Source organism: Lygodium microphyllum, chromosome 3 (genome assembly GCF_053477565.2).
Source record: "Lygodium microphyllum isolate KBCC chromosome 3, Lygodium_microphyllum_v1.1.10, whole genome shotgun sequence".
Lineage (NCBI taxonomy): Eukaryota > Viridiplantae > Streptophyta > Polypodiopsida > Schizaeales > Lygodiaceae > Lygodium > Lygodium microphyllum.
Window position 1 is genome coordinate 76,986,111 of NC_141137.1, and position 14,217 is coordinate 77,000,327.

The window sequence follows — 14,217 nt, forward strand, 5'->3', positions numbered from 1 at the left end:
TTATGAGGCTTCTCACAAAGTTTTATTGTCATTAGATCTTTAGGTATTGTTAAGTTAGAACCTGATTCATGTTGTTTTAGGGGATCAGAATGGGACCATGCCGTATGGTCAGAGAGGTTGAGTGGCTGATCCCTCTCATTTCCCATTCTCTTTGTACCAAGTGCGGCATGGATATGCTTCGGATTGGGTATCTCTACGTAAAGTAGGATGTCCAAGACTCGAAAACCCTGGGCGACAAACCCTGGAACATTCCATGGGAGTGCCGGGTAGTGATGCTTAGACTTAAGGTTATGTTTTAAGTGAGAGGGAAAGAGATGGCCAAAGAAACAGAACAATTCAAAAAATTAAATGACTACTAAATACATACCTGGACAGCCGATAGGCGAGTACGTTATACCTTTGGGTTTCTAGAAAGCTACTTTATGTTATATTTTGGGGTTTCCAAGTTAGTTATTAGTTCCTCTACCTTATGAGTTTCTAACTATTAATCTCTAAAGTTTCCTAACATAGACACACATGCAGGCACACAAACAGAGAGTGAGTGAGAGAGGTCTTAGGCTTATATCTTCAAAGCAAACAGTAAAAATATTATTTATTGATTTCATAAATAAAAATGTACTCAATTATGTAATCATTTGTTGATACTCGATTCTATCAATTTGTAAACATTATGGCATTGCCATATTGAACAACTAGTAGGGACAATCATCTACATATTCATAGGCATCTATTCAACTCTATTGGATATAAACAAAGACAAACTACTAGATTCAGGACTCAATTGGTTTGATTTCAAATAGAGGATGGGTTTCTCAATCTACCGCAAAGGAGAGGAAGATGAGACATGATTGGCCATTGAATATGATGCATTTGGTTGTTCAAAATATTTATTCTCACCTGGAAGTTGGTTGCCATAACATTTGACAAAGAAGATAAGGCTCTATAATGAGACATAATAGATTGGTTGATATAATGCATTTTATAGTGAAAATATGACTTCTCATATCAAAGTTTCTACTAGGAATATTGAGCCAACTATTCTTATACATGAACCTTTATATTCAACAAATGGTGGTGATACTCGAAATGATAAAAGCCTAAAAAATCCAATGATAGGTGAAGAATAAATTAACAATGTCTCTGTTTTGAATTCCCAAGATGGAGGTTTTTGCTTTATTCTAAATGCTGTATTCGTATTGGATATTTTTCTTGCAATTACAATATTGCTATTTCAAGATCTAGATATACATTCGATTTAGAGTCATTTTGAGATATGTAAGTGATATTTGGCCAAATTGTGGAGATGCAAAATGCAAATGTAGTATTCAATTAAATATGGTAAACATTGTTGTCAAAACGAAAAAGTGATATTCGCATCTTTGCAATGTCCATCGGAACCATCACATGATCAATTGCATGGTGTGCATCCTAAGGGTAGGGACTCAATAAATAATATACAAGCTTATAATAGTGCTTTTGTATTTGTGTCACTTCGCACAAATACTGACGAGCTTTTATGTGATGGTGGTATTTGCTTATACTTTTAGAGTACATGGCTCAATTTATCACGATTCACCACATAGGAACACTCGTCTCTTTTAAAGTATTCAAATTTGAAGTCAACATGGAAGGCATGGTTTAAGGTCCGCAAAAATTAAGGTCATATATTCGACAAACAATTGATCATCCAGGCAAGTGGATCCAAATGTAGGAATAACTCAATCTATGTATAACACTCTAAAGCAAGGTAGTTTGTTATTCCTCAAAGCATTCGCGAGCCTTGCCTGTCAGTGGGACGTAACACAGAGTGCACTATTATACTTGGGAAGAAGGCATGACGACCATCAGGCGCTTTTGCTGCGAGGATCTCCTGCGGTTCAGCTCTGTGAACCTCGACCACCTCACAGAAACTGTAAGCTTCTTTCTAAAGAGATTATGATTGTGATACATCTCTCCTGTGTTTATGGTTTCTCCTGTTGCAACCAGTTCAATATGTCCTTCTACCTCACGTACTTGGCGAGGTGGCCAGACATCTTCCACGTGGCTGAAGGACCAGGCAACCGAATCATGGGCTACAGTGAGTACTGATCTTTCTGTCTGTATCCATTCTCCGACACTAATTTGACAGGACCGAAAGCAACCACATAGTGCTCCATATAGGTACTAGCGAGAAAATCCCACGGTCTGTGCACTACTTCAACACTGAAAAGCAAAAAAAAACTACAATCAGGAGTAGGTCTCAAATAATAGAAGGCATAACATTCCAAGTTGATCTCAATAGGAGTCGAGGAATCATCCATCTTGATGAAAAACCATCTTTAATTCCAAGTTTGATTAACAAGCTAGAATGCACTTGCACAACAGACAACACTAGATTAGCCCTCAAGGTGTGTCCGTTACATTATTTCTTTAGTATTGAAGATAAGCCTTTACATGAACCACTTGTGACGTACATGTGCGATCAATGTGGCTGTCACAAGCAACACTCTTTTGACTAATGATTCCTTACATGCCTGGCACTTCAATGGACCGGATTGGTTCCAATTACTATGTCCTAAGTTGCTCTCACCAACCTTGACCAATGAGCTTTGAAATTGTTTCAATTAACAATCAAACCAATGTGTCTTTGAGCATACAGAGTTGCAATCGCTCCAATGTTGACCAATATGACATTCGAAAATGTATACGTGGTCTCTTACTACTACGACATTGCAATCAATGAGAAATTTCAACAAATCTCAATTCTAGATTGATGTGATTCATTAAATGAGGCCTTATTCTTGATTGTCCAACCATCCTAGAGCTTTGCCCTAACCAATGCACCTTCAATGCACCATTAAATTGAAGTAATTCAAACTTGTAAACTTGTTGTCCATAAGCCCTAATCTTTGACATGCATTTTCCCTAAGTTTGGATGTTGAATTTAATGCTTTCAATGGTGAGAAATCAGAAGTGTATGTCTAAATACATTGTTCCTAATATTTGCCATGAATATTCAATGGTCTACCAACCAAAACAAGGGGCAAATTGGGGGTTTTGGTTGAAATGTTTCGTGCAGCAATTCCATGCTCAAGATTATTGATTTTTTGTAAACCCTAGTCCAATTAATTTGCTGTAAATAGTATATCCTAATCTTGATTTGATGTACAATAAAGCTTGGTTGCATATTCAACACCTAGGAATGGTTGCAAAACACTCTCCTCTTGTTGTTCATCACAAAAAATTAGCAAGTATGCCCTCCTCTTGCTAGAACTCTTCAAAAACTTAGGTTGCTTCTTTTTTTTTTGGGATGGGGGGGGGGGGGAAAGAGCATAGAAGGAAAGAGAAAGACTGCAATGAAAAAAAAGAATGGAAGGTGAAAATGTGCAATGAACTCCAAAAGAATGTTGAATACAAAGAGACTAATTAGACCTTGCATGTAGTCCAAGGCGTTAGTGATTACACTGGATCAAGTAACAAGTTGATGATGGAAGGCAACATTGGAAGATGGAGAAGTATCTCTGTACGTCAGAGTGTGCTTAAACCTGCAAAGCATGAATGACTAGGCTCCAGCCAAGTGGGACACTACAATCTACTATAAATATAAAAAATATGCCAAAACTGGTTGGCTACTGCTTGTAGCAGCCAAAAGTGTTGACCAATTGATCAAAAGCAATAAAATAATCAACAAAATACTGATTGCTGTCATTAATGCTGGTTGCCCCATCCTAGCTAGTGTAAATGCAGTTCAGACCCATTGAAAAAGTAATGTAGTGAACTAGAAAATAACCAATCAATATGAACATTGTGAGAGTGCGCAATGGAAGAAGGAACAAGGGGGGAGAGAGAGAGAGAGAGAGAGAGAGAGAGAGAGAGAGAGAGAGAGAGAGAGAGAGAGAGAGAGAGAGAGAGAGAGAGAGAGAGAGAGAGAGAGAGAGAGAGAGAGAGAGAGAGAGAGATTTTTGAGATTTTTTTTTTTTTTTTTTTTTTTTTTTTTTTGAGAGAGAGAGAGAGTGGGGAGAGAGAGTGTGAATAGAGAGAAGTCGTGAGCGAGGAACGATGGCGGGCCTTCATCCCGCCTGACCTAGCGCGCGTCGTTCACCCTGTGCAGCCGCGACCCCATCAGAGCGTGCCGTTGCTGCGTCCGTTAGTCCCTCGCGTGGCCACGCCTGTCGCAGCTGCCACCGCCGTCTGCGCCTCGTGCCTGCTCGCTGCACGCCTGCTGCGACTTTGCCTGCATCGACGTCTGGCGTCTGCCCCTCCTGTCGAACGCTGCCCCGCCTGACGTCTGCCCTGCCTGACGACCGCCCTGCTTGACGCCTGCCCCGCCTGACGTCCGCCCTGACTGACGCCTGCCCCGCTTGTCGTCCGCCCTGCTTGACATCTGCTCCGCCTGTGGTAGACTTCTTTGTGTCAGCGTGCGGGGCTGCCGTAGCCACATTTACGCCTCCCCCGTGTTTCTCCTGTTACCCGACACCCCGGGTCATCTGCGCGTGTCTGCCCGGTTCTCCGTTGTAGTCCTGTTGCTGCAGCCGGGTGGTGCACCCCCTGATCTGTACACAGAGAGAGAGAGAGAGAGAGAGAGAGAGAGAGAGAGAGAGAGAGAGAGAGAGAGAGAGAGAGAGAGAGAGAGAGAGAGAGAGAGCGACGCGTGAACGAGTGCACGCCTGTTCGCCTGTGGTCCCCTGCTTTTCGTCTGCGGGCAGCGCTCAAGAAGCCGTATGGCTGGCCTGGATATGGATTTTCTAGACCGGACGGTGGCAGCCCTTGGCCCTGATTCCGATACAGAGGAGCCGGAGGATATGGTGCCCTGCACGGAGGAGATGCCTCCGGGTTCTGAACTGCCGCCTGCGGGCAAACGCTCCAAGCATACTTCTGACGAGCCAATGGGTCCTCAGGAACGTTCCTATGCGCAGGTTGCCTCTGATCCGGTGGATTCGCAGGAGATTGACTGGGAGCATTTGCTGGACTTTGCCAATACTCTGCTTGGCGATTATGTCCAGCACAACAATGAAACTTTTTCTGACGCGGGCACTGATGATGTGCTGGAAGCCACGGTGGACCCGAAATCAGTCTTGCGGTCCTTCTCGGTGTTTTATGACCGTGCGGTTATACTTTTCTTCACTGGCAGGATCCCAGTGCTTTCACATATTCGCCAGTGGATGCACCATTTATTGCAAGGGGAGTGTGTTGAGGAGATCTTCCTTGGACCTCGCGGCTTTTATGAGGTGCTGTTGAAATCGGAAACACATCGAGCTGAGCTCCTGTCCAAGCTGCCATTATTCTTTGATCGCCGCTTGGTCCATGTTGTACCTTGGCGCCCTATGGGCGATTTCCAGCGTCTGCTTCAACGAGAATGCCCAGTATGGGTGGAAGTGGAAAATTGTCCGGCGGTTTATTGGCCATTGTTGAAGGATGCAACGGCCGTTGTGGGAACAGTGCTGGTGCCCCCAAGCCTCAGGGCTATGAATCGAAATCGTTTATGCATGTTATGGGACACAGCCAGGAAAAGGCCTGCGTGGCTTCGCCTCAATTATTCTGGCATGCATCCTTTGCATTTTCGCTTAAAATGGAGCAACTTTGCAGGCCACTGCTTTTCATGTGGTAAATTGGGGCATTTCATGGCCGAATGCCCTGAAAGGCAACCGTCTTCCGAGGATGCGCAGGTTGTGCTGCCTAAAGATGACATGGTGCTTGATGCCCCGACACAGGAGACCCTTCAGCCACCAAATGTCGTGGATAAAGGCAAACAGCCGGTCCTGGGTTTGGATTCTCGTAGCACTGATTGGATTGAGGCACGTCAAAAAAAAGGTAAAAAGTTGGATGCAGGCCTGGCGGATCCTGGGCCTAATACTTCACAGGATTCCGTGCGCACGTATATGCGCAGGAAAGAACTGTTTACTTCACAGCCAGCTGCGCGTACTATGGCCCCGTCTGGCCCCCGTAATCAGTCTACAAGGAAAGCCTATATAGACGGCCCTAAGGGCCCACCTGCTAAGTTGGCGTTTGATACAAAAGGTAATGTGATTACACCCTGGGATCGGCGTTATCCCCGCCCCACTCCCAAGGCAGTGGATGTTCCTTCTACCTTTAAAGCAGGTCGCCAGAATTCGTTTGCAGTCTTGGCTGATTTTATGGATGAGGGCGTCCTAGATGCTCTCGCGGAAAAGGTGAAAGCGAGGCAACAGGCGCCTCGTTCCTGACTCCCTTGTTTGAAGATATATGAAGATAGCCACGTGGAATGTGCGAGGCATTTGCTCTCGCCATAAGCAACATGCCATGTGGACTGTCTTGCATGAGAACCAGTGGGATGTATTGTGTGCAGTTGAGCACAAAAGTCACGCTGAAGCAGGGAAAATTGTGGATTGTCATGGCTTCCGTCTGTTTTATGCAGGGACACATGCTACGCACTATTCGGGCGTGCTGATGATTGTCCATGAGAAATACCAGCCTGTTCTTGTCAAAAATGATGTGCAGGGCCGCTTTCTGGTCATCGAAGTCTTATTTGAAGGAGAGATTTTATGGTTGCTGGGCCTCTATGCTCCGAATGATCCCGCATCCCGACGGGATCTTTGGTCGACTTTGCAGGGCTCCATGTCACTTGGCCGAAGGGGGTTTTTGATGGGAGATTTCAATATGTGTGTTGACTCTTCTCAGTCCACTTCAGGATATTCGGTAATGGATACGCCGGAAAGCCGGGTGTGGAATTCTTTTGCTTTGCGCGTGCTTCAGCAAGATCTTTGGTCGTGGCTTCACCCTTCTTTGTCAGGCTTTACTTTTCATTCCGCACAATATGCAACTTCTTGGTCGCGGTTGGACCGAATGTATATCATGCAAGGGGATGATTTTCTGCCCGAGATGCTGGAAATGAAGGTCTTGCAACAATATGCGTTGTCGGACCATTTCCCCCTCCAGCTTGAGATGCGGGCACAATCTATTGCACCTTTTATGCAGTTGCTGGATAGGCTTCCTTTACGTTTCAACTCCTCTTATTTAAAACATCCCATTTTTCAGGGCTATATGCAGCAATTGATTGAGAGGTTCTTATTGGACTTCGCCTCTGACGGCCTGGCTGCATTTGCCCGGCTGCTCTCTAATGTGCAGCGGATTGCTCGCCAGTATGGGATTCATCATGCCTCTCTTTGCCAGCGACGTCGACATGCAGTAGAGGACTTACTGGCTTTGGTCCGTTCCTTGCTCGTGGCTTCCCCAGATGATGATTTTCTGCCGTCACTGGAAAGGCGTTTGGCCCATCTTATTCAAGTCTTTCAGTTGAAATCTTATCAGCAGGCCAAGCTGCATAACTTGACTGACACATTGCAAGATAGTGCCTGCCAGTCTCATAAGTTCTTTCGCGCCTTGCATGCTTCTCCGGCTCGCGAAAATATGACTCGACTCCAGGATTCGGAAGGTCGCATGGTCACTGATCCGCAGACCATTGTCACTATGTGCAGAAATTATTTTATGGAACTTCTTGGTTCTTCTCCCTCGCCTTCTAGCCAGGTTACGCATGCCCGCTCGGTCTTCTATCATCTGGTCTGCCAGCAGGTTCCACTTGATATGCAAGCCACTTTGGAGGCGGATATTTGCGAGGAGGAGGTTATGGATGTTTTGTTGCACCTGCCGAAGGATAAAAGTCCTGGTTGGGATGGTCTCACTAATGAATTCTTTGAGAACTCGGCCACGCAGTTGGTGAAGCCGTTGGCGGTCATGTGTCAGCAGGTTTGGGAAACAGGGGTCATGCCTTCCTCATGGAAACAAGGCCTTATCAAACTGATTCCCAAGGTCCCTTCGCCGTCAAAGCTGCAACATTGGAGACCAATTTCTTTGATGGGCTCGATGTATAAAATCTTCTCCAAAGTGCTGGCGAATCGGCTTCACAAGCACCTTCCAGCTATTGTGCATCCTCTCCAATACGGTTTCATCAAGGGCCGCAACATTCTGCATAATATCTTGAATGTGCAAATGGCTATTGACTATGCGCGGCACTCCAGTCAGGAAGTGGTATTGATTCAATTGGACTTGGAAAAGGCGTTTGACTATGTGGACTGGTCTTTCATTGCAGATCTCATGTCTGCTATGGGCTTTGGTACCCGGATGTCCCGATTGATCTACACCATTAGTGCTACGGCTTCTTCAAGAGTTATGCTCAATGGTGGGGTTACAGAGCCATTTGTCCTTGCACGCTCGGTCAGACAGGGTTGCCCTTTGAGTCCTCTCTTCTTTGCCCTGGCGACTCACCCAGTCCTTTCAATGTTATCCTCAATGGCGGCTTCTGCTCAGCTGGTAGGATTGTCTCTTCCTTTGGGGCAGCACTTCATTAGCCAATCTTTGGCTGATGACACCTTTATGATTTTGCGGGCAGACAGGGACAACATTCGAAAGGCATTAGATGTTTGGACGCTCTTTGGTCAGGCCTCTGGTCTTCGCATCAATGCCTTTAAGTCGGCCATTCTCAGTTGCACGGAGCCTGATTTACAGTCATTAGGCTGGCAGGGCCAGGTGGTTTCCCGTGGATCCATTGTCAGGCATCTTGGATACCCGTTGGGAGTGGATGTACGGCCAAAGGACCTACTGGAGTGGATTTCACAAAAACTGGCGGCGAAGTTTATGTATTGGAAGTCGCAAGCGTAGCCTTTCCATGTGCGCCTTAAAGTGGCTCAGACAATTATGCTACCAATGTTAACTTATTTCCTGCCATTGCTGCCGTGGACGCCTACTACTTTGAAGGCTCTCACTCATCCCATTCGTTTCATGCTATGGAAGAAGGATTCCCTGCAGGCAGGCATTTCATGGATTTCATGGTCACATACATGCATCCCTAAACGCATGGGTGGTGGCGCTATTTTGGATGCAGAAACTCATATGTTGGCTCTTCGTTGGTCTCTTTTTCGTGCCATGTGTGTGGATCATCACCCGTGGACCATCATAGCCCGTTATTTTCTTGAGGACAGCGGGCTACGCCATGGTAACACACGGCTTCGGGCCTCCTGGTGGCATGTCCTTAATGCTGACTCTCGATTTTCCAGTCCCTCTTCTTCTTTGTTACTGCACTTGGTCGGCTCTTGGAAAGTGGTGCTCCAAAAGGCCCGTTGGCATCCAGTAGGGGACCGCTTGCAGACTAACTCCTTTCAGCTGGAATTGTTGGCAGTATCCAGATTACTTTCATGGAAAGACAAACATCAGCTCAGACCGAGATTTAACCGCATGGCCCGTTTAGGTGTGACGTCGATTGCGGATGCTACCCTTGCCACTCGCAATGTCCTCGCATCGTTTCGGACTGCTAGGAGACTCTTCAGGATCCCGCGCGGATACCGTGGTTTATGGGAAAAGCTTTTGTTGGAGCTTCAGGGTAGGCAACCCTTTCCTGCCTTGGCTGTGGATCGTCCTTGGCAGGATTGGGACCTTGCAGGCCGGTTGAGTCTGGAAAAGGCCTCTACTAATTAGGTGTATCATCTTCTCATTCAAGATCACCATTGACTGGGTGTGAAAGCTAATACTGTTTGGGGACTGCGGAAATCGATATCATGGTGGCAGGCGATGCTGATGGAGGGCTGGCGGAATAAGGCACCTTTCAAATGCAAAGTCTTTCTTTGGCGGGTAATGATTGGTGGTCTTCCTCTTGCCTCGGCCCTTTCCAAGCGTCGAATCTCGAATGGCAATTGTTTCTTTTGTACCACTACTGCGGAATCGGCCTGACATCGTTTTCTTTCTTGCCCGCTCGCCAAGAATATCTGGTTACTCTTGTCGCAAATCTGGCGTGCGGTGGTGGGGTCCTCACTAACTCCTTTCGATTGGGTTTTTGTGCGCCCAAAGTACCCCACACCGCCACAGTTACATATGCAGATCTTATTTCACTTTTTCAGATACTGGGGATGCTGGCACATTTGGACAACGTGCAATGCTTTTCTCTTTGATTCGGCCTCTAATGTACCGAGACATATTGCCAAGCTTAAAGGGCTCTTGCATTGGCAGCTAGATCTCATTCGACACTCCGACTTGCTCCCTCGGGAGGATTTGCATCCCTGGCATATGGCAATTACCTCTGGGTCGTTGCCATGATTGGTGTAACCTTTTTAGTGCATTAGTACGGGGATTTCCCACACGTTGGCCTAGGGCCCTCGTGTCTCTTGTAATCATGTAATCATGTGATCTTGTACCTTTTTTCGTAATTAATACAATTACCTTTTACGGAAAAAAAAAGAGAGAGATTTTTACGAAAAAAAAGAGAGATTCACAATATTTACGAAAAAGAGAGAGAGAGAGAGAGAGAGAGTCTGCAAGAAAAAAATAATTTTTTTTTGCATTGAACAAGGAAAGAATGTTGAAGACAAGAAGAAGATTGATCAGTCCCTACATGCAGCTCACAACGTCAGTGAAGGTAACAAATTAGGCTAATGATGATGGCAGCACTGGAGACGGAGGAGAACGAAGTCAGAGTGTGCACTTGCCAAAGGGAAGTCAGAAGAAAATGCCAAGGACCAGCCAAGTGGGGGCTATATAGCCAACACCTAAAAAATTGGCCGATCTACATGAGGCCCCAAAATATGTGCCGACGAGCATTAGTTCTAACTACATTAAGTGTAGTCACAAATGATGACGTGGTAGAAAAAAATCTCAATAGGGATGAACTTGATTGGAGAAGAAAACGCATAAATAAGCAATGAAATGGTTGCTCTAGAATGAGCTACTTGCTCCCTCAAAACAAGTGACAGACATTTCAGAGCTTAAGTTTCCATCTATGTTCATAGGCAGGAGATGACAAGGCATGACAATCATGATTGCTAACACTCTCTCTTAGATCTTGGATGTGGCAGAAGGCCAAAGAAGAAACAGATCTTGAGGTGGCAAGAGGAAGGCCTATGTCGATGAAGATTGCTGATGAAGAAACTCCTCACGATTTTGGAAAACCCCCTCTAAAACACCAGGGCCCAGGAAATCCACAGTCACAGCACCAAGATCATCCGCCTTTGAAAGGGATGGGGGATACAATGGAACCACTAAAGATGAGGGTGGGGATGGGAAGGAGCCCGCGGAAAAGATGTTGCATAAGCGGGAACGGGTGTAGCAAGAGACAACTGCCTCGGAGGACCATGCATAAGAGAAGGGGAACGGAGCTTGTAAAGGCTGCTCTCTTGCCAACTTGTCGCGATAACAACCCTTGTAGAAGAATCCTCAATGTAAACAGCTTGCTCGGTGAAGACAACTCGGGTACCAAGCCTAGTAAGGCTAAAACAGAGAGGAGTGGAAAGCCCAAGTCTAGAACATAAATAACTTGTGAAAGGGAGCTTGATGCGTGGTTGGGAAATAAAGGCAAAGTGCCAACACCACTAATAGGCACTGAAACAATGTCACCAATAGTGATTGAACCCTTAGAAGGACACGGATCTTGCAACAAATCACCTCGTGTAGTCATATGACTAGCTCCACTATCAACTAGCCAAGGCCTTTCGGAAGACGAAGCAACCACTGAAGAAGGCTCCTCCAACTCAAGAATATGAAGGAACATTGACTCACGGGTAATCGCTAGAGTAGAGGTAGAAGGCTCAGATGTTTTAGCTCCATCCTGTGCTCTTAGACAAAGGTGAGGGTACTTCTTCCAACATTTCTCCTCTAGATGTGTCCCCTTCCCATAGTACGGGCATTTAGGCTTCTCTGAATCAGAGTCGGAGCTTGACAAACTCTCCTATCGTTTAGCCTTTGACTTCCCTTTCTTCTTCTTGCCCCATCCCGAACCTGCAACAAAAGCTTTGGTGGAGGTGGCATAATATGCAAAGGATGAGGATTTTGCTAGAGTCTATGATGTGTTATAAGATGGTTAGCACCATGAGAACTATACTCTTAGAGAGAGCTTTCTTATGATGCATAGTCAATTATGTGTTACAAAGTAATTAAGGGCCAAGGTTATGGTTGAAAGTCATTCACCTTTGTATGCAAGGTATTGTGGCATTGATGCTATAATAAAAGCAATTGAGACTTTCTTTTATTGGCCAAGTTTGAGACATGATGTGGATCACTTTGTACGCATATTCACTAGTTGTTAAAAGGTCAAGTTTGATTGACTAGAGGCACCGGGTTTGTTACAGCCCTTGTCTATTCCTGATAGATTGTGAGACAACATAGCCATGGCTTTTATCTTTGATCTACTTAGGGCAGCTCCAGGGAGTGCGGTATATGAACCATTATTTACAAGTTTAGCAAACAAACTCATTTCATTCTAGTGATGAAGAAGATAAGTGCGGTTCATACGGCAAGATTATTCATGCAGAATATCTTTGAATATCATGGCATGCCACAATCTATTGTGAGTGATAGAGATCCTCGTAGGATGAGTCTCTTTTGGAGAGGCATTTTTGAGAATATCGGTATGATCTTGAAGTTCTCATATTTTTTTCATCCGCAGATAGATGGGTAGTCTGAAGTGACAAATGCTATTGTCTTAGATCTTTTGAAATACTATGTGCTTGAGTATAAAACTAAATGGGAATATTTTTTGCCTCTTATGGAATATGCTAACAATATAATGCATAATTCCATCGGCCAGTCATTGTTTGAGATTGTGAAAGGGGGAAAGAAAGTCCTATTCTTATAAAATGAATTAAAAAAAGAAGAAGAAACACTAAGGTTTCAGCTTCCTATCTTGTGGGCATTCTCTCTACGTGTTTTGTGTCTTTAGCTGTTCAATTCTAGTAAGATTCATGAACTCTCCAAACCCTGTAATTTCACAAAGAAGTTGTAGATATTAGGTTTAGTAGATAGTATTTGGATATTATCAAACATTACAGGTGTTACTTAGGGTATAGTTATGTATTGAGTTCAATACGGGTGACTGTTTACTTGAATTAGTAGCTTGGGGGATTCACTATATATGTATCCTCTATATCACATGTATTCAAAGACAGCTGTCGAGAAGACTCAAGAGAAGCAAAAGGAAGCAACTGACTATCATTGTAGAGCTTTGGTATTTATAGAGGATGATTGGGTCTTGTTATACTTTGAAAAGGTTAGGTTAAAGAAAATGAAGGATAAAGAGTGTCTTTTCCCTAAGTTTAGCACGAGGTAGTATGGACCTTTCCAAGTGTTGCAAAGGATCAATGAGATGGCTTATAAGTTGAAGCTACTTGATCATTGGAAGATTCACGATGCTTTTCATGTGAGTCTTCTTAGGCCTTTCTGTGGCAATGTGCATGAGGATATTAGTGTTGAGATGCAACCAGAGGTTGAGAAACTTGATGGAGTCTTGGTTCTCAAGTAGATGTTGGCACTTAAGGAAAGGAAGATCAAGGATAAAGTCTCCCATTGCTATTTGGAATGCACCACTTGATGCAAAATGGATTGAGGATGATGATTTGCTAGAATCATCTCATTTGTTACAACTTTACCTTAACGCTTTTCAATTGGAGTTGACTTTAGTTAGGGCTCACTCATATGCTCAGCAGAGCACAGATCTAGAGCGTTTCATGATGTTCAAGAGGGGAGTGGTGCTTCTACTTTCTTTGGTACAGATTTGCCCACATATCTAGAGGCTGTTTAGAGATTCTTTTAGATTCCATACAGGTACTTCTATGATCAAGCTACTAGACATTTATGTTTCTACAATCATGCTTGGTTATTTATTAGTGTATTGAGTACCATTTTGGTAGTTGTGATTGATTGTATACTAGTATAGTAAATACCATATTGGTAAAAAGTGTTTATTACCAGAATATAAAGTAATAGTAGTATGCTTGGTCACTTGGAAATATGTATGGATAATTGTACATTGCTAGCACATGGAGTAAGAATGATGTGCTTGGTTACTTCGAAACATGTATGAACTGTGAGAGTGCGCAAGGGAAGAAGGAACTCGAAAATAGAGGAAGAGAGAGAGAGACAATTTGCAAGAGAAGAAGAAAAGAGACCTGCATTGAACAAGTAACAAATGCTGAATATAGAAGTAGGACTGATCAATCGCTGCATGCAGCCCATAGCATCAATGAGGGCACTAGATCAGGCTGATGACGACGACAACATCAAAGATGGAGAAAGATGATGGAGTCGGAGTGTGCACTTGCCAAGGAAGGTGGGAAGATGATAATCTAATTGTCTGCGAAGTGGAAATGGCTATAAATAACCAAAAATCCCAAAAATTGGCTGACCTAAAAGGGGCAAAAAATATGGCCGATCCAGCATTTAATGTTGGTGAAAATACCAGAAATGCTTAGAAAAATCCCGGAAAGAGTGGACAATGTCTAGTAG

The 14,217-nt window shown here is 44.3% G+C and overlaps 1 protein-coding gene across 1 annotated transcript in view; it reads left to right on the plus strand.

Annotated features, from left to right (window-relative positions):
- The first annotated feature begins 1,698 nt into the window (after window positions 1–1,698).
- LOC148038527 (Acyl-CoA N-acyltransferases (NAT) superfamily protein) overlaps window positions 1,699–14,217 on the plus strand; it is a 47,506-nt gene continuing 34,987 nt past the window's right edge. The window contains exons 1-2 of the mRNA XM_087673071.1: window positions 1,699–1,912; window positions 1,987–2,077. Of these exons, the coding sequence (XP_087529197.1) occupies window positions 1,835–1,912; window positions 1,987–2,077 (169 nt within the window). The 5' untranslated portion in view covers window positions 1,699–1,834. The remainder of the gene's footprint in view (window positions 1,913–1,986; window positions 2,078–14,217) is intronic.